Source organism: Anser brachyrhynchus (assembly GCF_964034855.1).
Source record: "Anser brachyrhynchus genome assembly, chromosome: 17".
In the NCBI taxonomy this organism is placed as follows: domain Eukaryota; kingdom Metazoa; phylum Chordata; class Aves; order Anseriformes; family Anatidae; genus Anser; species Anser brachyrhynchus.
In genome coordinates, this window is record NC_137710.1 from 11,304,492 (window position 1) to 11,327,772 (window position 23,281).

General features: G+C 48.2%; 1 protein-coding gene and 1 long non-coding RNA gene across 8 annotated transcripts in view; one reads left to right on the forward strand and one right to left on the reverse strand.

Annotated features, from left to right (window-relative positions):
• Window positions 1–6,677, reverse strand: part of CABP1 (calcium binding protein 1) — a gene marked incomplete at its 5' end in the record, with an annotated part of 27,290 nt that extends 20,613 nt beyond the window's left edge. For 4 of the 7 annotated variants that reach the window (XM_080559154.1, XM_080559153.1, XM_080559152.1 and 1 more), the window contains one exon: window positions 5,239–5,379. Coding sequence is in view for 3 of the 7 variants with exons in the window: in XM_080559150.1 (XP_080415276.1) it covers window positions 5,239–5,844 (606 nt within the window). Of the gene's footprint in view, window positions 1–5,238 lie in introns of all 7 variants that reach the window. The other 3 variants (XM_080559150.1, XM_080559149.1, XM_080559151.1) reach the window with 2 other exon arrangements.
• Window positions 5,985–9,602, forward strand: LOC308179273. The gene is made up of 2 exons (XR_013940313.1): window positions 5,985–6,060; window positions 6,670–9,602. It is a non-coding gene; the product is annotated as an uncharacterized lncRNA (long non-coding RNA).
• Window positions 9,603–23,281: the final 13,679 nt, after the last annotated feature.

The window sequence follows — 23,281 nt, forward strand, 5'->3', positions numbered from 1 at the left end:
CAGTCCTGTGCAGGGGCACGCAGCGGAGGAGGATTTGCGAGTGAAGCTGAAGCACTGCTGCCCTGGGGCTGTGTGTCCCGAGGACCCCTGCAGGGCCCAGCAGCAGCCCACACCTGTCTTCCCTTGATGGGCACCTTGAGGATGCTTCTGGGGGTCAGAGCAAGCTCTCAGACGTGTCCGAAAAAGAGGAAGCAAAGTAGGAAGAGGGAATGCAGAGTTTCTTTGGATTTTGTCTCTTCTAACCTGTGTGCCTTCAGAAGCAGTAAGCTAAGGCTACGCAGCAGGGTCAGCGTCCCTGCAACGCCAGTCATTTTGAGCCATAGGAAAAATCTGGTTGCCCCAAGCTACTCCGTCGATTTAACACTGTAAAAGAATAGCTGAGAAACTGCCCTTGGTTCACCATGACCCTGCCTCATCAGCGCTGCCTCTGCCTTACAGCACGGGGCAGCACAGCACACGAGAACTGCAAGCGCATTTCACCTTCACCTCCACTACCCCACAGCGCTGCACCCGACAGTTTCCACCACCGGCCCAGCGCACAGCAGCCTCCCTCGCTGGTACACGGGGGCAGCCGAAAGCTTCCGTCACGGGGCCATTAGTGGTGCCCCCCTCGGCTGTGCCGGGCTGCCAGGCTCTCTGCTGGCAGAGCTCCACGTGTGGGCCTGCCGCAGCATCTGCTCTTAGGCAAAATCCCATTAGAGTCAGCCGGAGTCGAAGGCACTCGAGGGAACAAGGTCGTCCTGCGGGTGAGGAGACCAGCCGGGCTGAGAGGCTGGGCAAGGCACATTCTCCTTACCCAAAAGGATGCATTTTGCACCTGCTTCCCACACAGGCAGCCTGGGGACACGTCCTGCCCCAGAACAGGGCCACTTCTGACATTCTGGTTTGCTCCAAGGTCCATTAAAACCTGTTAATATTAACTAAAACTTATGAGTAAAGGAAGATCAAGCAGTACCAGAAAAGGAAAATGGGAGATGCAGAAAGATTCCTTCCCTATTTTAATGGTAATTCGGATACTGACATTAAAATGGCACTGGGAGATGGTGCAGATAGGAGTGCCTTTTAACTGCCTGTACAAATAGAAATACAAAAGCCCCTTTGGCCACAGTGCTAACAGCAGAAGCCCGTAAATATTTAATGATTCCCTGTGGCATTATTTGACCCCCCTGATCCCCATGCTACCAGAGGCAATTGACAGAAAACTGTTGGGGAATCACTTCACTGAAAAATTTAACAGGCGGGCAGGGTGTGAAAGCTAAACGGCTCTGAAAACGGTCAGGTCTCACATGGCAGGATCGCTTGCAAATTAATATTGCATAGCAAAGGCCACAAAAAGCTCTCTTCAAGGTGCCAGCCAGGCCGACCCCGGGGCACAGGAGTGAAGTGCAGAGAACCGGCGGGCTGCGTGCCGCAGTACCTGCGCTGCTAGCCCAGGGCCAAGCTGCTGTGCTGCTGCCCCATCACCGCTGCCCCGGGAATCCTGCTGCCACACAACTGTTGCATCGCGGTCCCCGCTGCCACCGCGCTGCTGTCCCAGCCTCTGAGCTGCTCTTGCTGCTGTTGTCACATTAATAACTCGCCTGCTGCCACTGCACTGCTAGCCCGGCGGCTGAGGTAGCGCTGCTCCTCTGCTGTTACGGGCGTGCTTCTGCTTGGGACGGCACTGCTGCTACCCTGCGTCCTGGAGCGACCCTACGGGACACTCCAAGGGATGACAGCACGCTCCTTTTTCCTGCACCACACTCCCTTGCTTCTTGGCCACTCCAGCACTCCCCTGCTACAGGCCAGAACGACACCATCACCCTCCCCACGCTCCCTCTTTGCGCCACTTTCCCATGTTGCTGCATGACCAGACGTTATCCTTGCCAGCTCCACGGTGAGTCAGTGCCCAGCTCTCGCTGCTGGATGGAGCTGCCGCCACTGCAGTGCCTCCCGCAAACACGGCTGCCCGCTGCCCCATGCGCGGCACAACCGGCCGTGCTCCCGCAGTCACCGTGTCTCTTGGTGGCACTGCCTTCGTGCCAAGTCCCAGTCGTGCGACCGAAACTGCAGCACGGTGGTAACGCCTCGCTCGCTGCCTTCTGTGCAGCGGGGTGGTGCTGTCACGCCGGCACAACCCGTTGCTAATATCACGCCCGAAGTAATCACTGCTGCACGGAATAGCTCCCACCTGGAATACTGTATTACCGCACCGTCAGACCGCTCAACTCTTCTGTCAAGCTACAGCGCTCCGCTGTTAGCACGCCCGTGCGCTGCCAAACTGCCGCCGCGTGGCACCGGTGTCACATCCCTGCTCTGCTACAGGACTGTGTTCCCACACCACTGCGCTGCCCGGGCCGCGTTCTCCAGCTCGGGGCTGTGCAGCACCGCAGAACCCCCCCGAGCGACAGGGTGCTTTCCTGCAGCCGCCTCACCGACCCGTGGTGCGGACAGGTCATTACCCCAGGATGACGCCCTGGCCCCCACTAAGGCATCGTCACGCTCCCCTGCATTCAATAATTCGTGTAACGCTCAGTTACAAAACAGCCCCATGTCCTAAGAAGAGTATTACTGTGGTTTTTTATATCACGGCATCACTGCACCAATATAGCACGAGGCTAATTAATAAAATATCACTGCATCCTGTATCCCGGCAGTATCTTAGCATTCTCCCGGAGTACACACGCAGAGCGCACCACATCGCTGTGCCAGTTATATAAACGCGGCACTTCTGCCTTCGCTCTTTTCTCCTGCACAGCTACAAATCTGTCTCCCTCAGACACAATCCTCCAGTCCTGGACTGCTCGTTTTGCTCTGACTGCAGTAACGACATCCTCTCTAAAGTCATCCCTGCAATGTTTTTGGTGCATCTGATCGGACCGCGGTGGTGTCTGCATCTGCGGCCACGCACCGCGCCGCGAGGGGAGCAGGATGGTGCTCGCCGGGTGCGCAGCCGGGACAGGACGTATCGGTGCGCTGCTGCTGCAGACACGCATCGCCGGGCTCCCCTCCTTGTACGTGCTGCAAACTTACTGGTTTAACTGTTTCACAGTGGGCTGTGTGGGCTGGAAAGAAGTTCTCGGATTAAATAAACTGTCTGCTGAGCTGTTGCTGGCTTCTAATTACGAGGTGCAGACTGGTGTTACAGCACCTGCAGCTTTATGCTGCAGTCCCGGACATTTCTGCGCCTGCGACCACGGCTCAACCCAGGCTGCAACTTGCACTCCCGCAGGTTTCAGTCCTTCTCTGTCTCAAGATATTTTTACACAATGCTTAGCATCCATCTCTTCAGTTGCAGAAACAAAATTTCCTTACCATGACAGAATTTCCCAGTTCTTATCCTAAGACCCATATCCATCCCAGGATTTTGAGATCACTACAAAAGATCTCCACATCTCTCCTCCTGCATACAGCCCTTTGCATATCCCATATTGCAGTTCCCCTTTTATATCCACGAATCCCTGTACTGCCCTGCTCCTAAAACCTCCACTAGATGGTCATTTCCTCATGGTTACTTCAGAGAAAGCAAGTCAGAGCTGAGTACAGAGAGAAATGGGAATAAATAGTATTATGCTTCTAAAGAGAGATGCTGCTGGTTGCCGTTTCTAAGCTCTGGTGCTATGCACTGAGCACAAGAAGGAAAACGAGGATTGTGTCTGTGCCTCTTCTGTAAGCAGCACTGTTCTGCACTGGAATTCAATTCTGCTAAGTGTGCGGCATTTGGGAGCGGATCATGGCACTGGAATGCAGCACGCCAGGTGAAATGAAGGTGCCGTTCGGGTAAGGACCGAGCTCGAAACCAGAGAGGTTTCTGCAAGCAGGAGCCCTGACACGGGTTTGTTTGTACTTCAGCACTGGGGGGGACACAGCTCCACAGACTTAAAATCCATTCTCAGATGTATCCTCATGCTCCTCAGAACCACGGAGACAGCACCAGTCAGAGCTGAGCCCATGGATTTCAGTCTGCACATTTTCAAACAGTATTGATTTTGTGACCTAGCTGAGCACCCGACCACTCGCTAGGCCCTTCCTTATTGCTGCTACAAAATTTTAATCTAGGCTCCTGGTCCATCATGGGCACGGGGAGGGTAATATTTGTCCCGAGTTCAACACAGCGGTAATGTTCATAAATGACAGACCGTTAGTGAGGATGCAAAATTGTTGAGGAGAGCAGAGGAGGTCTGATTTTTCTCTTGAGAAGTCAGGGTGAACAGAAGTAGACAACACTTCCAGAGAGCAGAGCGAACAGGTACAGGTGCATCACATCCTTCCCCTCAAATCACAGAAATTCTTCTTGTTACCTCCATAATCTCAATTTCAGTGGGCATCCTGCAGAGCCTCCCAAACCCGCTTTAAAACGAGACACACAAAAAAAATCACGCGACAACAAACAACGAAACCCCCAAGTCATAATTCTGGGTTAATCGATCACTTCCCGGGCTGGAACTCAGCCACCCAGGCTGCTGGCTTACACCTATAATTGTGCTTCTGGGAGATTGCAGTTACATTAATCTTCCTGGAGATTACATCTCCCAGTAACATCCCTAAACGGCTCTAAAAGAAAATTTCAAGCCGGTCTTCCCTCTGCCTTTTCATTTTTAAAGGGTAGCCCTGTTGGGTAATTTCACTACCAGAGGCAGCTAAAAATGACAGTTTTGTACCGAAAGCGCTCGCAAACACCGAAAGCATCTGTTCCACCCTAACACGGTGACTGGGAAGGCTTCGGAATTGGGTCAGGATTTTTTTGTCGTCCTCCCCACTACCTTCCCCTGACAGCTTCTGCCATCAGAAATGATTCATGTGCTGATCGCACAGAAATGTACCATAAGGAGATGTAAACAAATACAGCAAAGCAAGGCGGGGAGCCAGAGAGATGGAACCTAATAAAGTAAATATATATATATATTTAAAAATAAATAAATAAATAAATCGCTTCCCTGACACTCACCCTCACCAGGCAGAGCCACAACTTCCCCCGGCTCCAGGGTTTTCCCCCGTCGGCGAGCCCCGGAGCACCCTCCGCAGCGGCCCCGGGGGTCGTGGCCGTGCCCGGCAGCCCCGGGGGGGGGGAGGCACCGAGCCCCCGGCCCCCGCTCGGAGCCGGCTCCGCAGCGCCCCGGCGGTGCCGCAGCGCTCGGGGAAGTTTGGCCCCGGCGGGCAGGAGGAAGCGGTGCATTTGCAGCCCCGGAGCAGCGCAAGAGCGGCCGCCGGCAGCGGGAGGGGATGCAGGGGGCGGCGGGGGGGCGCCTGGCTCCTTACCTGGCCGAAGACCGAGCTGAGCATGGGGTGCAGCTGGTGGAAGAGGGGGTCCGCTTCCACCGGCCGCTCGCTGCCGCCGGACTTGGCGGAGCACTTGCTGCCGGCTCTGGACGGAGGCGAAGCGTTTTCGGAGAGCTTTAGGGACTCTCTGCTGGCCCTCTGCCTGTGCCCGAAGAAAAAGTCCTCCTCCTCCTCCTCCTCCTCCTCCTCCTCCTGCCCATCCCTGGCTGCGAGCTGCTGCTGCTGCTGCTCCGGGGGGTGCCCGTGGCTGCCGTGCGGCGGGAGGTGGCGGTGCCGGTGCCTGGCTCCCCTGCCTCCTCCTTCCGCGGGCTCCTGCTGGCCGTCCCCCCCGCCGGCCGCCGGCCTCCCCAGTCCCCTCGCCCCGTCCTCCCGGGCAGGGGGCTGGCACAGCGGCCTGCGGGCGCTGGGCTCCCCGGGGAGCGCCTCGGGGCTCGGCTCCCTCCCCGCCTGCCCCCTCGCAGCCCGGGCGCGGCCCCCGCGGGGTTGGGGCTGGGGCTGGGGGGGTCCCCCCGGCGCCCTCCTGCTCCCCGCCGCTCTCAGCAGCGAAGTGCGGGACTCGCTTTTCGCCATGGAGGAGCCGCTCATCGCGGGGCCGCTACCGCCGCATCCCCGGCCGGGCGGAGCGCTGCCGCTGCGGGCACGGAGGGCTGCGGCGCGCCGCTCCCGGCATGTCCTGCGGAGCCCCGCTTAAATCCCGCACCCGGCCCATGTGACGGCGCCACAAAGGCCGCGGAAGGGGCCGGCGGGCACCGCTGCCCCCCCCCCCCCCGGTCCCCGGTCCCCGTCCCCGTCCCTCCCCAGGTGAGCCGGGCGGCGCTCCCGCAGCGCTGCGGGGAGGGGACGGCGGGGGGGGGGGGGCCAGCTGCCGGCCCCCGAGCATCGCCCCCGGTGGGTGGCACCCGGGGGTGGGACCCCCCAAAAAAAGAAAACGTTGTCTGTGGAAGGGGTGGCCCCCAGACAGAGCCCCCCCTCCAGGGTCGCAGCCCCCAGGGAAGCGCTGCCGCGCGCCCACCCCCGGTGGCCCCGGGAGGGCTGGGACCCCCCCAGGGCTCTGCCTAGGGTCTGGGACCCCCCCGGGCTCTGCCTTGGGAGCCGCTGTAGGTCTGAACCCTGGGGCCTCATCTGTACTGCCCGGGGGATGCGGAGCCCCCCCGGCACACAGCCCGGACCACCCCAAGTTCAGGAGCGGAGGCTCGGTGCTCAGCCCCTGCCCACCCCGGGGAACGCGCTCGGGAAGTTCTCCTCCAGCCTTGGAAACGGGCACGGAGGTTTCCTTAGGGCACGGCAGAAAAGGATGTAAAACCGAAGGAGTTTGTGCAAAAAAAGCAGATTATTTAACGTCTTTGTGTTCAGACGCAGGTAATTAAGTGGCAACAGGTGGTTCAATAATGATGCTCTGTTTAAAAGCAGTACAGGATAATGGTGTCAGCTCCGACACATGCTCCTGCCGAGGAGAGGACCCCGCTCCTTCTTGCTCAGCTGCAGACAGCGCTTGTGCCTTGCTGCTAGCCCTGGATATACCTCGGCAGTGCGTGCACCCAGCACGACGAAGGTGTGATTACCGCACAGTGAGCTTACCCACGCTCGCTGCGCTCTCGCTGGCACATGCCCAGCAGTTACTACGCGATGACACAGGCTCCGGTGCAACGACCAAAGGGCATCTCCCCTGCCACCCGGGGTCCCGCCACGGCTACGCACGCTGCTAAGGCCAAAGCTGCTGCAGAGGGAAAATCACGCTGCGGTCCTGGCCTCAGGGCGCTCTGCCCCCTCCTCAGCCGTGCAAGCAGCACCAGGTGGGTGGCAGCTGGGTGTGAATCTCTGCACCAGGGGCCTTATGTCCATCCTCGGGACGGCAGGGAGGAGAGGCTGGGGGTCCCTCTGCCCCCCTTCTGCTCTGGACGCTTGGCAGCAGCTCTTGTGGTGCCTGAAAGGGTTGAGTTGCAATGTCCCATTCATACATGGAGCGCCAATTCAGCTCCTAATTACAAGCAAGGTGTGTTTACTGATGTATTTTTCAGAACAGGCTGCTCCTCTTTGGTATCGCCAGCCCAGAACCACGGCTCGGGGGCAGCCCCACTGGATGAGCACCAGCCCCGGCTTTCACTGCTGCAGTGCTGGAGCCAGGGCTGCCGAAGGGGTCCTTTGGCCGGGAAGCTCAGGGGTAGCAGGAGGCTGAAACAAAACTTTCTGACTACCTCCCCGTGCTGGGGAGGCTCGTTCTGTTGGGATGCGATAGTGCTTCTAGAGAAGCTGCCATTTCTGGAGTCGCAGCCAGTGCTGCAAGGCACGGCTGTAAGGATGTTCACGCGGGTAAGATTCCTGCCTAGCGCTGACTAACACTGCCCTCAGCCTCACTGGGGTCTTTTGAGCTGTTCCTGAGGACTGTCGGGATATTACTGTCCACAGGTGGGTTGTAGTTCCTTGCCTCAATCAAGTGAGCCCTGCAGAATTTGGAGCAGATGCCTCATTAGTGAGCAGGGACTCGGTAGCGCAGGTGTGATTCATCACTTTGGAGAGCACTTCAGGGATCAGGGCAAGCAACAGCTCGCCTAACAGGCAATAACAATGCAGGCAAGGGCCGTGTTACAGAACAGAGCAACTAAGAGACAGCAGCTGAAGCAACTGGGAAATAGGATGGCGAGAACACAGACTGGAAGCCTACTTGTCCAGGACACCCACGTTTGGGTTTCGGCTAGGAAAAACCCGGCTATTCAGAGAATCCCTGAGTATACCCTCCTGCCAAATTCATTTCTGAGGTTTTTCATGAATCTCCTTTTCTGACAAGTTAATCTTGGGATCGCAGTGCTTGTGTACCAACCGCTGCAAGCGAAAAAGCCAGCTATCTGGAGCCAGATGCCAGGGAACGACAGCGCCCGGTTGCGGAGAGAAGCACATAATTCCAGCCCGGCTGAGCAGCGAGATGCACAGGGACATCTCTCCAGAGGGAGCGTGGCTTCTCTTCCAGCTGGCGGCACAGAACAGGACAGGCCCAAATCCTCAAGACACCAAGATTATATTATGTAATATGTGTGCTCACTGCTGCCAGAGACGGAGCTAAGTCAAAACTATCAGGGCGGTTCAGGCAGAGGGAGCCGCGCTTCGTGCCCCAACCACGGGCGCTGGGGGTGAGCGAGTCCCTGGGGACTCTGGTTCCAGCCTGGGGTTACAAATACACACTGCCTGCAAGTGTGACATCCTGTCTTTCCTTAAAAAAAAAAAAAAAAATTGTGCATGTGAGCAAACGCGTGAGCATTTTGGAGGGAAGGATTTGGCCAGTTTTTTTTTTTCAGCCCCACTTATATAGAGAAAAATTTTGAAACAAAATTAAGAACACAAGGCCTTCATTGCCTGCCCTGGACTCAGAAGGGTCTGTTTCAAATCCAGTTAAAGACAGCAACCCAGAAAAGGAGTTTGAGAGTGAAGTGAGTGTGAACTGCTCAAAGAAAAAGAAAAACTCCAGCAAACTGCTGATGGGAAGGCACAAAGGGCCTGATGTTCTGGAGCAGTTCTCCTGGTAGCAGTTTTTCAGTCTTTATTATTCCTCTCACCTGCAGTTGCAAGAACATCATCGTCGAGGGTAAACATGATATCATACAATCTGCCAAAGCGCAGTAACATCCAAGCTGGACTGGGCTGGGAATCAGGATACTAACCAGGAAGCTGTCCCCTAAGAGATGATGAGCTGCCCAGCCCTCGTTTATGGCCTGCTTTTCCCTTTACTACCTTTCCATCGCTTTTAAAGGGCCTCAGAACCATGGCATTTTTCAATAAAAGCTGCCAAGTATTGGTCTTCTGGCATATTGTGTTTAGACAGGCATGTGTCTGCCTCCAGAGGAAGCAAAAGCACCGACAGCTGGAGATTCTGTTTGCTTGAAGACTTGGTATTGCTCTTTAGGTTTTACTCCACGGGAGAGGAATAATCCCGACAGCATTACAAAGGCATTATTGTTCTGGCTGTAATCCCCGTGTTCAAATCCACCCCGGTTACTTGCTTCCTGATTGCAGACGGGGAACGTCTCTGTGTAATTGTCGGGATGAGGCTGGCAGATGCATTGGAGGTCACTTTGCTACAGTCAGATAGCTTTGACGGGGGAAAGGCTGCAGTGCGATCTCGTAATAAGCCTGTGGGCATGGGAAAGGAGGATGGGACAAAAAAGTCCAGAAGAAGAAAAGAAGAGCTATTGGAAGGGAGTTGGAGGAAAGCAAGGTGATAAGAGATGTGGGGGAGAAGAAAATGTGCAGGGACAAAGGACACTACACATTATAATACAAAACCAAAGGGCTCACCAGAGGCAGGACCAGGCTGTGCCTTCCTGAGCTTCACACCAAGGCGATGCCCCAACCCTTTCCTTGCTTCCTAAATGAAATAACGTGAAAGGAGACGCAACAGAAGCCGCTGCTCAACGGGACAAACACGTCAGAGCTCCCTGAGCTAGTGTGTGTGGCCAGGCTGCAATGAGATCCAGCCTCTGCTCTTCCAGGCTTGTGAAAAAAAATGTTGTTATTATTTTTTTCTGGGAATTACATCTCACCTTACTTGCTTCCCTCATGCCATTTCTGAGTCTCATGGTCTTCCAGCTCACACAGCTAGGAACGCAGTTAATTAAGCTGGTAAAGCTGGCTCAGCTTTGCAGTTTTATGTGCCCACAGCTGGCAAATGTCACCTCTTTCATGTCAGACATCTCTGTGCCAGACTAGGACCAACCCTTCCCAGTCACATCGATGTGGAAGGCACTGCTCTGCGAGCGGGGGAAGACCCCAGGGCAGGCAGGAAGCCCACTAAGGTGGAGATTTGGGTACAAGATGGAAATACTCAGACAACCACTGAAGCAAGACCCATGTGGTTTTAACAGTGACGGCGGTGCCTCTCGCTGACAGTCCCAAGGCATAAAATGACCATGTGCTGAAGAGAAAACAGCAAAGGAATGCTCCATTAGTCGGCCTGTCTTTGGCTGAAATTGAGGCCAGCAACTAACATTAGAAGGAAAGAATCAAATCATTTCATATTTTACTACTTTTAGATGACTTGAGCTCTCCCTGGGAACAGCAAACCTTTTCGCAAGCATATGCGGATGTTTTACAGTCACGGTAAGGTAGGTACACGAGGCAGTGATCTCTTCTTGAAGCAGGGTCTGGACCAGAGGACTGTGGCTGCTTCTCAGAGGGACAGGTGGACTCTTCAGCTGCATTACATGGATCCCTGGTTACCAGGGAAAGAGCCTGTATTTTTTCTGACTAGGATCATTTAATCTTTGCCGTTTAAAAAATTAAAAAGGTTCTTTATCAACAGCCTAGAAAATTAGTTTGAGGGAACATGAGGGAAAGAGTGTAGCACTGAAAGCCAGGTACTGGGGGTCTGTGTTGCAAGGAGAAATTAGTTTGGGGACAAGGCTGAATAAATTGCTAAACATTGATAAATGTTTATTGCAATAAATTGCTATTGCTCATTGCCTGGAAGCCTGATCTTTGGCCAGTCTCCTGGCAGGGAAAACCTCTTGCTGCTCCTGTGGGAGAGGGCTACTTTCAAATGCAAAGGTTATTAAAGTATATCAAGACTATGATAGATCAGGCCTCATATTTTATTCTGCCAGTTCTGTAGTACCCGAGGAACCAGAATAAAAGTAGCTGCTGCTTTTCATCTTTTGACCAACTAAAATACGAGCTACCAGCATGAGACAGCCCATGTTATGCAACAGAAGCTCAGTTATACAACAAAGAGGCACGAGTAGGAAAGAAATACAGGAGTCCCAAGCCACCAATACTGCCGGGGGGAAGCGGGTCAGGAAGGACGGACGCCTTGTTCCAGTAGCAGAGCTGCCCAAAACCATGAGAGCATGCCTACCGACCGCACCACCGAGTGTGAGGAAGTGATGTGCCTCTACCGCTGTCACTGGCACAAGAAACCTAACACGCCCGAGGATTCGTAATGTCGGGGATCTAATTTTTTTTTACAAGAATTTAATAAAAGTCCTGACATCCTGAATAAATTACAACCGAGGCAGCGACGTTCTGCCTAAATTAGCCTTCAGTTTCTGATTAAATCATTTGTCAGTTCTCCGAGTGAGTTAGTTGCAAAATGCTTTTCTTGTCTCATTTCAGAGGGTTGCTGCATTTTGCTGGTTGCTCTAATATCTCATTAGTACAATTATCTAGTGAATATATATACTGAATGGATATACTGAATGATTTAGGTTTTTAATATTTTCCAACAAATCCTGTTAAACATCTAGAGAAGCATTTCCACTTCATACTTACTAAGGATGACACTTCCTAAAGGACCACATTAACTCCTATGGAATGAGTAGTTTTCTGTAGGACATTACGAGTGATTTAACTTTTAGACAGAAACGCAACAAACAGATCGTCTTTCTTCTCAGAATTGTACAGAAGGGCCCAACCCAAGTCAGCGCGGTGGCGACGACCAGCTGTCCAGATTTCAGGGACGCGGCTTATACACCGGTGTACGGAGGCTAGCGCCCATTTCCAAAGGTCTTCTGAAGTCTGGATTTAAGAATTTCTTATCAGATACACAGTAGGAAGTGTTGTGGGCTTCTAAAAACCATTTAAAGCAGCATAAGCAGAAGGTGGAATAAAAAAATGTGCTTCTGGATGTGCCTTCTAATTGCAGACTGCAGACATGTGCTCGTACATTCTTTATCTTTTCACGTGGGATTTAAGGAGAGGTTCGTATTTGCTGTCAGAAGCTCAAGTTCACATCTCTCCTTTATCTGCTCATTAATAACATCTACCTCTATTAAAGCAGTTGGTTTCCTACATCAGTTTACAGAAAGGCTCTCTGTTTAGTCTCTAGGCTTCGCTCAGTCTGAGCTGAAGCAATCTCCTGAAGAAAATGCCCCTCAGACAAGTAAACACAAAGGTTCCTCTAAACATGCCAGTTAGTTAGTTTTACAGCTCACTTCTCTCTTTGCTAAAATATAAAAACATTGGGAAAAGCGTGCAATTGCCTGAAAAAAATGAAGCCGTTAGAGCAGGGAAAGGGATGATCATCTCCAATGAATGAAAATCTCAAGAACCATACTTCAACAAGGCTTATTATTGATTAGCAAAACCGCCTCTCTCTTATTTCAGTGACTGCCTGGGATATGCACAGTGAGGAAACAAGTAGTTCCCAATTCCAGGTGTTCTCATCTATTTACCTGGCTCACAAAACCTAATTCGTAGTAGGATCTCGTCAACACTGGCACTTTATGAAATACCTTAATTGTCTCCATATCCTATAGCTCTGTTCACTTTCCAGATGATGTAGAGCTGCATACCAAGGCCCCTAGAAGACTTTATAGAGACTTTTCTAACTACGTCACTTAAATCTCTCTATGACAGCAAGTCACACTCTTTCTAATAATATCAAATTTTTAAAAATATACACTGATTGAGCTTAAACATTTGAAATGTATTGTTAATTTCTAATGGCTTTGTGCATTAAAGGCAGAGGACTAATGACAGACTAGGCAGATCAAACAGTTTTTTCCTGACACTCCAGCTCCAAAGGACTCGAGTATGGATAAGACTGTTATATAAGGCAGGCTTTTGGATATCACTGGAGTGCCTTACAATTAAGATGGAATATTAATAAAAGACTTAAACTGAAAACCTCCAGCTATTAGAGGGATTAGGACTTTGCAGTGGGCTAAGGGAACACACACAATGTCAAAGCCGTCTTCTTGGCTCTGATCAAACGCAGCGGAAAAGGATCTGAAAGAAACAGCATCTTGGAGGCAGGGAGATCATCAAAAATAATAATAATAATAACAACAACAGCTGCAGACATTGCAACCCACAGCAGCAAAAGACAAGAAGCTAGGGGTGGAGCCTGGAGCTGCTTCTCTTGCTCAGTAATGTGCACTCCGACAGCAGGTGTCCCTGCAAACAGGGGAAAGGATCTGCTTATTTGCACCCATGCGGCTGCACTGGCCCTCCTTGGAAAAGCACGTGAGAATTGAATTTGCATTCAGTGTGTTTGTCATTCAGCTGCACCCTCAGCTCCTACTAGCCATGCAATGGCCAAAAGGAATTAGCACCACAGCTCCAAGGGCTCAGTGCTATTTAAATAAACTGGGTTTTACTAGATCTATTTTCTGGAGATTGACTGTGTTTCTCCAAACCAAGCTCCTCGACGCAGTGCCCCAAAGGGAATTTCCTTTGCGAGCCCAAGCCATTTCCCTGAGAGTCTCATGGGAACAATTACTTTCTGGCTTTCACTCTGTTCTACAGGAATATCATTTTGTAATATATGGCAATCAGGCACATAATATTGACTGCGTTTTCAATATTCTTCTTGCTGATGAGATAACCTCCTTGTGGAGACACGTGGGGACTGGCCCCTCTGCAACATGCCATTCCCACTCAGTGCCCTTGCTGTAAGGGCCGTGCCTGGAGCGTGTTCCCTCCCAAGCCACAGCCCCGGCAGCTATAACTTTACATGATTTAGTAGCCCCGATTCAGGAACAGAACCATGGCAAAAGCCTTCATTCTGTTAAGCAGAGTTGGCTGGGAATGTGTCGTTAATAAGGAATAACTTTTTAAGCAGTTTGAGTGCAGAGGGATTACCGAATGCCGTATGGGATCAGAAGTAAGGAATGTGAGAGTGTAACCTGAATGGAAAGGAAGAAGCCATGAAGGTGCCCAGAAGAGCTGAAAGTCTGAAAATACAGAATGCAACTGGGAAAATATTAAATTGCTTGTGCATATGCTAGAAACCCATGTTTATCTAAAAGCCATGTATGGCAGTAAAAAGGGAGACAAATCAAAAGGAAGCTTTATTTTTTCATAATGCTCAATTTTCATCATTTTGAAACTTTTGAAATGCTTAAGAGGTTCCAGTCAACTCTGGCCATGAAAACCCCTTAAAAATCTGTTTACATTATGAGATATTGCACTTCACAGAAAAATGAAGCGTAAAATGTTTTTTAGGCAAATATAAGAAAACGATGTGAAACTGAAGAAATACGTGTGTCAGACTGATTTTTACCGTTTCAAAGATTACTAAGGGGTGTCTCCTGGGGGACTTTTGCTGAAAATTCAAATTATGGCCTGGTCTTTTATTAGGCAACTGGTTTTCCCTCAAAATATTCAAGGCTGATACAAGGTCAAAGAACCAATCTATGGCAATCATCCAGTCTAGAATTAAGCACAGGGCAGATCTAAACACAATGAAAACACAAAATACACCAGGAAAGAGATCCGAGGAAAGCATGTTAAGCTCAAAGACAAAATCGTGTAGAATCAAACGCGCTACGACAACCAGCATGGACCAAGAAGACACTCGGCACATGGGAGAAGATGCAAATGTCATGGATCAGACAGTTTCCCAAATGTGGCAAGCAGCAGCTGAGCTTGCACAACACTGACGAGATCGTTGCCTTCTACCTCAGGTAAACTGTTCATAGGAAAAAAGCTCAGTGTCGTAGTGATAAATGAATATGCTACCAGCTTGGAGGAAATGGAACATTTATTAGGTTGGACAATGACACGAGAGTGTATGATGCTAGAAGCAGTCCTATGCACAATATAAATAAATAAATGAAAAACAGAGAGCAAAAGATACCCAGGTAAAATTCTGAGATTACACCGATAAGCCTGTCACCATTAAAGGATTATAGAGACGAGATATCTGAGTAAATAGGAGACTGAAAAACATCTAAGTGGCTAAGACTACTGTTTACTGTGCCAAAGGCACAACAAATAGCAGACTTGAGCAACTGACAGCACACATGGGAAAGTTAGTACATGAAAAAGGAAAAGCTCGATAACGATTTTCCAGCTGAAAGACGCCAGATGTATCTCTAAGCCTTTCCAATGCAGGCAAGGCTTATTGCTCTCAGAGTCGCCGACTACGTAAAAGAGTCAAGGGAAAGAAAACAACCCAACACGATGCTCTCCCAGTGGTATTGACACGGCGTTCTGCCATTATAGATAACTTCTCGTCTCCATTATCCTCACTCCAGCAACGCAGTGGAAACCAGTATTAAAATAAAAGCTAGGGGTTATTGATAAATGCTGCTGATAAAACCGGTGTAGTTGTGTGCTGATATGTATTTTATATTAGCTTGATCTGCAGCTGCTCAATCCAACGGGTAACCCACTGAATTCACAACTCACACCTTTATCAAATGGAACGCTGGGGACTCAGGAGAATGTTCAACCAAAATATGAATAAGTGTTACTAATACAACACAAGAAATCCAGAACAATGCTGAAAGAAGAGAGTATTAAGAAATAAAATAAAATTTACAAATATTTGTCTGCTTCCTTTCTGTGGTGACCAAGCACAGTGTTAATGAATCAGTTAATTCTGCAGTAAAATCTCCACGTTTCCAGCAGAAAGACTAGACAGAAATTTTAAAACTCTCTTTTTATTCATATCTAGGTCAATTTCTTTTTAAGCCACCAGAAAATGTCAATTAGGTGTCATTTTTTACAATCCAAAGATATGTAAGAAAGGACTTGCCTGTATCAAAGGTGTAATAATTAGCTGAGGCTTTCGGGCTAGGCAATATCTACTGGTCCATAAATTAGTGCTCTTTTCTACCTTACAGACTTACCATGATTTTATTAACACTTAAATTTACTGTTCCAGGATCAAAAGCTTGGGGATTATTGACAAGTTTGAAATAAAAATACTATCACAAGCAGGAATATGTTAACTAAATAAAGTAAATAATTTCTGATATGCTGTTACTGTATTTACAACTAAAATTTCAAAATATGCTTTATGTATAATTGTATTTATAAGCTAATGGTCCGTTTTGCAAGAAATTTTAAAACCACACTAACAGAATAGGGCATCTCACCTGTAGAACATGTATTTAATAAAACAAATAATGAGAATTAGAGTACCTATGCTGAAAAAAGCTGAAGTCAGAGGAACTGGGATTTTATAAAGATATATACAATGGAATAAACCCGCAAGCTGCATCTTGTACATCCCCAGATCCACCAGCTTTATGAGACTGATGCAGCACACATCTACGATGAAAATCAATAGCTCTAGCCAAGTATTCACAGGACTCTGTGGACACGCGAGGTTGTCCTAGAAGTCAGCATACACTGAAAAGGAACGCACAATACATTTCCAGCTCCAGGAACAAGACTTTTATTGACTGAGGAAGAAAGATCTTGGTAGCAGTTATAAGTTGAAACAACTTAATCTAGACGTGGTATCACCAAGTGGGCTTCGCACACCCTAACAGCAGCGGTTTTACACATCGCGAGACATTGTCAAGTTCACACACCTCTGTACATCCTTCAGAAAACACTGAGGACCTTCAGCATGCTGGTTATAAGTGTTTATTACACCATGTATCATAGAACCATTGCTCTGTTCGTTTTCACTATGGCGATGATTTGGCTTGGATAGAAGGATGAGATAGATACTGAGCGTTTTAAGTTTAGCTTCCCCAACACGTGGTGGCCAAGCAGCTGAAATTCTGACTACTGAATATTACGCAAGCAGAGCCATTGCACAGTTCCCTACAGTGATTTCTTCTAGTAGGAGAGGCTCAAAATTGTAATGAGAAGCAATACTTCTTGATTACAACAGCAGCAGCATGCACTGTACACATGTTCAAACCAGATGTCTACGGTAAAGACTGCTGACTACCTGCACACCATTTCAGTCTCTAACCCCACTTCTTAGCCTTGGAGTTGCCTCACTCCCAGCTAGAGCTGGGGACGATGAAAGTTTTCCCACCGTGGTTCCCCACTCCTGTGCTATTCCTGGGTGCACGGTTTGGTCATACTACTTGCATCCCTATTTGCAGCAAAAACACTGATCTGGAACGTGGCATTAGGACCCCTTGGAACAGCAGATCTTTCACAGGTCGTCCTATGACCCAACAGCCAGAAGGACAGCATGGGAGGAATCATCAGCAAGAAAGCCCTAAATGAAGAAATGAAATACATTTCCCCTGGAGAGGAGGCTTATTGGAGTGTAACGAAAACAAGCCCCATCCCTCCTCCCCTGCGCACACACACACACCCTAGAGGCTTTTGCAAAGCCACAGGAACGGAAATAATTTTGTTTGAATCCATCAAGCATTAAAATCCGTTCGCTGAGGGATTGAAGTGAAAAATGAGCCGGAGACAGGAATTAGAAGCTCACTGCCTGGGCTGTCAAAAGGGATTTTCCCCAGATAGAAAACAAGCAATTGGAAATGCAGGGAGGTAAATCCCTTCCAGCCTCTGACATGTATGCACACTCCTGGTTTCCCTTCCTGGCCCTCTCACTTCTGGGTTTGTGGAGCCAAACCTGGACACATCTCCTTGTGTGCTCTCCAGCTGTAGTGCCCATCCTTGGGATCCCCTGCTGGGGTCTGCTGAAGGCAGTCGTAAGCCTCGGGCAGAGGAGAGGTGGCGGTGGCACGCAGGGGGGCTGGCTGCACTTCACACAGTGTATGTGAGCTCACTGGTGCCTAAGGCACCAAAGGGAAGACAAGGCAGTCGCTGAAAGGATAAGCCAAGAGCTCTAAGAACCATTTTATCTGCTGTGTAAAATTTCTGAAGAAAGAGACAAGGAACATAGTTGACATTACTCTTATAATCACTGCACATCTTAGTTTACCACTCAAAAATAATGAAAGTGACACTTCATGTCCCTGAAACATGGTCTTGTTCTCTCAAGACTACTACAAACATCTCAGCACCAGCTACATTTTGATGAGGTTTCAGAGGCTTATTTGCAACCACAAGAGCCATAGGTCTACCATTTCCAAAACGAAACTGAGATTCAGAAAAATAAGGTGGCAGCTAGGGAGACTTGGGGCTACTCTGCAGAGGCCACCTCCGGTCCAAATTTTTAGACGAAGCATACAAGGAACATCTCACATCCACAAGTCTCTACAGTCTCATAACTGGGCTTTGAGAAAGAAATGGCTGTCACAGCACTATTTCGTTTAATGCAGAGTAGACTTCCCCTTTAGATAGTTGCCAAAACCGAAGGCAAGAATTATTTATAGTACAGCTTCTGTATGAAGATAATAAATACAACCCACTGCAAAAAAAGGCTAGCATGCCTCCGGGTCTATAGCTCAGTGATGCAGGACGGCCAAAAGAGAAAATGCCAAAGAAAGCTACAGATCTACCAAATGGCCTTGATGAGACGCTGAGACATTATATGCATCAAACTGTATACTGGTTGTGTACTGAGAAGCCAGTTATCTACGTAGCAAAAAAAAGGAGTAGGAAGAAGGAGGTAGAAGGAAGAAAAAGAGAAGCTGAGAAGCTAAATATGAAGCATTTACGCTATGGGAAGAAGCCTATGGAATGACAGGAGCCAAGGAGCCCTCTAACCACCACCCAGTTCCAGATACAAACTGGTTTAACAACGGGGCAGATGTAGACCAAGAACAAGGTAAGCGTGCATGCAACAGGGTCCCCTTTGAATTCAAAAACCAATTAAGAGAACAGGCAACATGAAGTTTAGTTTAACACAAAATTCCAATATTTTTACTGTATGCTAATGTGGTTCAAGAAAAAGGCCACAGTAACCTAGATACAAAGAGGTATGTGTTCGTAGTAAATATTTTCTTTTACACCTGCTGTCCTCTACTGTTGTGTAGTACGCTTTCCTATTGTTCTGTGACTCTTTGGTAATAATATTACCACTTAGGTGGTGTTTCATAGCTGCAGATCACACTGTGCTTAACCCGGGGGGTATCATTATCTCTGTTTCACATATGGAGTCATGGAAGCACCTAAAGATGTAATGAGTCCACGGCAAGATCAGAAAAACAGCTACAGTTTTATAAATTACAGTGTTAGCTTGTATATATAAGAGAAACCTCAGGAGGTTTAAATGGGATTTGCTGGCAGCGTGAAGACTGTTTGAAAACACCCATGAAAAGAGCTTGTCTTGATGGTAAGCCAGGGACAAACATGGACTGGGACAGAGAAAAGATAAGGTGATAATGCTACGGCCACGGGTCAGACAACATCAGTAACAGCTTGTCTAATAGCTACAGCAGAAGGAGTTTGTGTTTCGTTCACTCTGATGATGTTCACAGTTGTCTCCCTGCTCTTTGAGGAGCTGAAGAGTTATCAGCAGACTCTTACGCTGGGACCAGAGCACCCAGCCAGCTGAGCAAAAGGCTTGGGGAAAAGGGCTGGCTGAAGCCAGCCGGTGGATGTGAGGCTCTAGGGACGATATTGGGGCGGAGATTCATTTGGATCGGAAAAGTCTTACGTGCCTCCCCATTTCTGTCCCCCTCCTCCTGCTGAAGATGCTGCTGCACTGAACCTGAAAGGTCTGGTTATAAATAGCTTCTCCCTGCAGCTCCTCAATGAGCCACTGAGGCGGAATGAGTCAGCTCAGCCGGCAACGTGGCCCCCCCAAACCGCCTGTGTCAGGTTGGGAGCGTGGCTGCCAAAAGCAGTGGTACACGCTGTTCTCTCTCAAAGGGCAGTGGCCTTGGGGGACAGGGACACTAAACAAACTGGCTCTACTCATTACTCAGAAGCACCCAAAAGCCACGTCGCTTTGTGAATAAGAATAATGTAAAATCTATCAAGAGCACTTAGAAAGTGACACCGGCGTTTCGGCCCCCTCTGTCCATCCTGTTATCCATGCCACTTGGTCCTCAACCAGAGCTTCTAGCCCGCTAATTGGTTTGTTATGGAAATGGTTGGGCACCTCTCTGAATCTCTCATTCTACTCGTAATGAACTTCGCCTTACCAAGATCTGTTTGACATCTGTTCAGTGAATGTGTGCAGCAGCTAGACGCTAGACCCTTACCTGGCTACTAAGCACACCCAGGTATTACCTAAGAGGAAAGAAGATGGGAATCTTAACAAGAAAAGTCACTGTGAGAAATATCCAGGTGCTCAGATAAAGAGATTCTAGCAGTTATTTGCTTTGTTCGTGTGGGCTTTCATCAGAGGCGAATGGAGCTGTACTGAAACTTGTCCTCTCTCAAGCCCAAGACAATAAGGATGGATGTTTCATGAACTTTAGTATAAACATCCATGTAAGCAAGTAATGCACAAGTCCTAGCCAAGACAAAAAGATATCTGTAATGTACCAAATTTGCTGTGATTGACAGAGATTAGAGGGCTTGGGAGTGAGTACCTATGGTAGGAGAAAATCATTTAATCCAATACTGAGTTAAAAGGAAGAAAAAGATTATCAGGAAGGGAAGACAATACAAAGTTGATGCCAAAGAAGAACAATGATGTGATCAAAGTGATTCTGTTATGTTTTCCATAAACTACCTTTAATGGCTGTGACCTGTGGCTCACCCAGACATTGGGTGAGGAAGCAAACTCTGGACAACAGTGAGAGAGGACAAACACGTCAGGCAAGCAAGAATATCTTGCGGTTGAGCTGAAGCCAAACCTTTGCAAGTAGTACCTTGAGAAGGAAAACTCACATATGGCTCTCATTAGAACTGAAAATTGGTAAGGTTGATGAGGATCCAGACAAACAGCACAAAAAGAGCAATACATTTCAGCTCCCCCAGCTTTTCGCTGTTCAGTAGTAGTGACAAGAGCAATATTCCCCAGCTACGTGGTCACTGGACTCCTGCAAGTGATCCCCGGTGCTGCACTTTGTGACAGCAGAGGGAATGCTATCTGCTTTCGGGTCATGCTGTGATACAAAATGATGACAAAGGCTGGCAGATTTTTTGCTACCAGCAGAGGTGACGCAGTGTTGTCTCAATGGAGGCAGAGGATGACGCAGTTTTACATTAGCTGCTTTTCCATTTTCCCTCCAGTTTTTAATCCACCATCAAATCAACGAAGCACATTCTGTTAATGACTTTGTTCTGACAGAGTTTTAAAACTAACAAGTTCATCATGTGCAGCCTCATCATTCCTATATTTATGTTCTCTTGGAATATTTTATCTTTGAATAGATTTCTTCAAAGGCACTTACTCCACAGAAGAACCAAAACCTTGAAAAGTCCTCTACTCTGCTTCCTATCTTCCTTAGCAACTAGAAAGTTATTTATTAGTACCTGGCACCAAGAAAGGACAATTTTCCTTTCTGTTATCACCTCTACCCTCTTCTCCCTTTCCTCATTATTACCTCTTCTCAGTCTCCTAGCAAGGATACAAAGAAGAACACTTATTTTCTCTTGCCTTGCTCCCAAATAAGTGAATAAAAACTGAAGATCCTCACCTCCTGGCTTCTCACTGTGCAGAAGCGACAGGCTCACCACCTCTTCTCTCGTCTCTACATTTTCCAGTTAGAAAAGAACTAGCCACATTGCTTTTGGTCACCGTATTCCTTAGCATTTATGTGGAATCCAAGCCTCACAAAGGTGGTACAACTGCAGACTAATCGTATAATAAATTTGTTGATCAGTTGAGATGCTTAACACTTTGCTCTTTTGTTGTATTTGAATCTTAATACAGGTTATTTGGCCATAGTTGTAGTCCTGTTACTTGCCACCTGAATGCAGATAGACAGGCCAAGATACACGATTACAGATGTATCTCAATATATAAGAAAGCAAATTCTTACTCATTTGCAAAGACACAATTCCAATTGCTTCCAGAGATATGGACAGCGTACCCAGAGGGAGCATTTGACCTAACAGTGCTAAAGGCTACACTCCGACTACTCCACAAGAAAGAGGACAGTGGTTCTCATACCCTAAATAGTACAACATACATATACTTTTTTAATTAATGAGAAAGAAAATAGGTTAGTAACAAGATAATGAGGTATATGGGAGGCAAGAGGATCATTGAGGGCTGAGATTTTGACAGGAGCAGGGGAAACGATGAAGAAATACAATCTCTTTCTTTAAATATGTGTAAAGGCCAACACATTCCAAAACACCCTTTCAGGACAAGAAAAAAATAAAAAATAAAAAAAAAAAACAAACACCAACAGCTGTCCCAGTTGTCCCAAGACTGCAAGGCATCCTTTTGTTATCACACACACTGAACTTGGAAATTACAGATACCGAAACCAATGCCAATAAAATAGCTACCTCCAGGAAAGGATGAGAACTTTGACAGGGCAACTGAAGATATATAGCTGCTACTAACTGAAAAGATCTGCGATTTTCAATCTTCAAACAAGAAATGAGATAGAAAGTATCTCTGAAATCAGTTTCTTCTGTTAAACTGGCGTTTGAGGGATCGTATATAGAATATAGAATTCCATCTCACCTGAGACCAGGTACCTCTCCAACATCCAGGTCTGTTTAATCCTCTTTCGTCATTCCTGGGCTATTCTGAGCAAGGGAAGTCCAGCCCCTAAAGAAACAAATTGAAGGAAGCAGTTAGTCCAAATGAATCCAGGGCATTAACTACAATTGCAGGTAGGTACTCTGGCTTTTAGTCTGGGATTATACAAAGTATTATATACATTCTCTACAAAAGCAGGCCTTTTTAAGGCTGTAGAGGCTGCCTGCCAAGCTCTACAGAAATTCACATAGGCTTTCATTAAACATCCCAAGCAGGCAAGATTTCTGTGGGGCTTGCACTTCTCTCTCAGGTTGTGTGGTTTCACAGGTCAACCCACGAAGAGCACTGCATACAGAAGTGGGCAGAGGGAATCAGATCCTTTTCCTGAGCTCCATGCCTTACAAAGGACACAAATTCATCCTAGTCAAGTTCTAAATTGGACATAACACTTGGAAACTGATGGAGGCAATGTTTTAACTGCAAACTTGAAGAAATGGGGGAAACAATTCAAAAAGAGTCAAATCAACCTAGCGCACGCTGTAACAGACAAAACTATGGAAACGGAGCATGCTAGGCTCAGGTAAGAATAATGCAGGACACTTTCCTGCACTCTTTACCCAGTGTATTTTTTCTCCTGTGGCCATGGTACAGGAACGGCTGTGGTTGAGGCGCTGCCGTCCTACCCGATTCCAAGCAGGATTTTAGATAATGACAGGAACACAAGCATTCATGTCTACCGTCAGCTTTGCTTAGCAGAAAGAAATATATATATTCCTTTTAGGCTGTCCGTACATTTTAGTAGGATCCAGTTTAAAAAAAAAAAAAGTGCAAGAAACAGATTATTTCACTGGGGATGGGAATATGGAG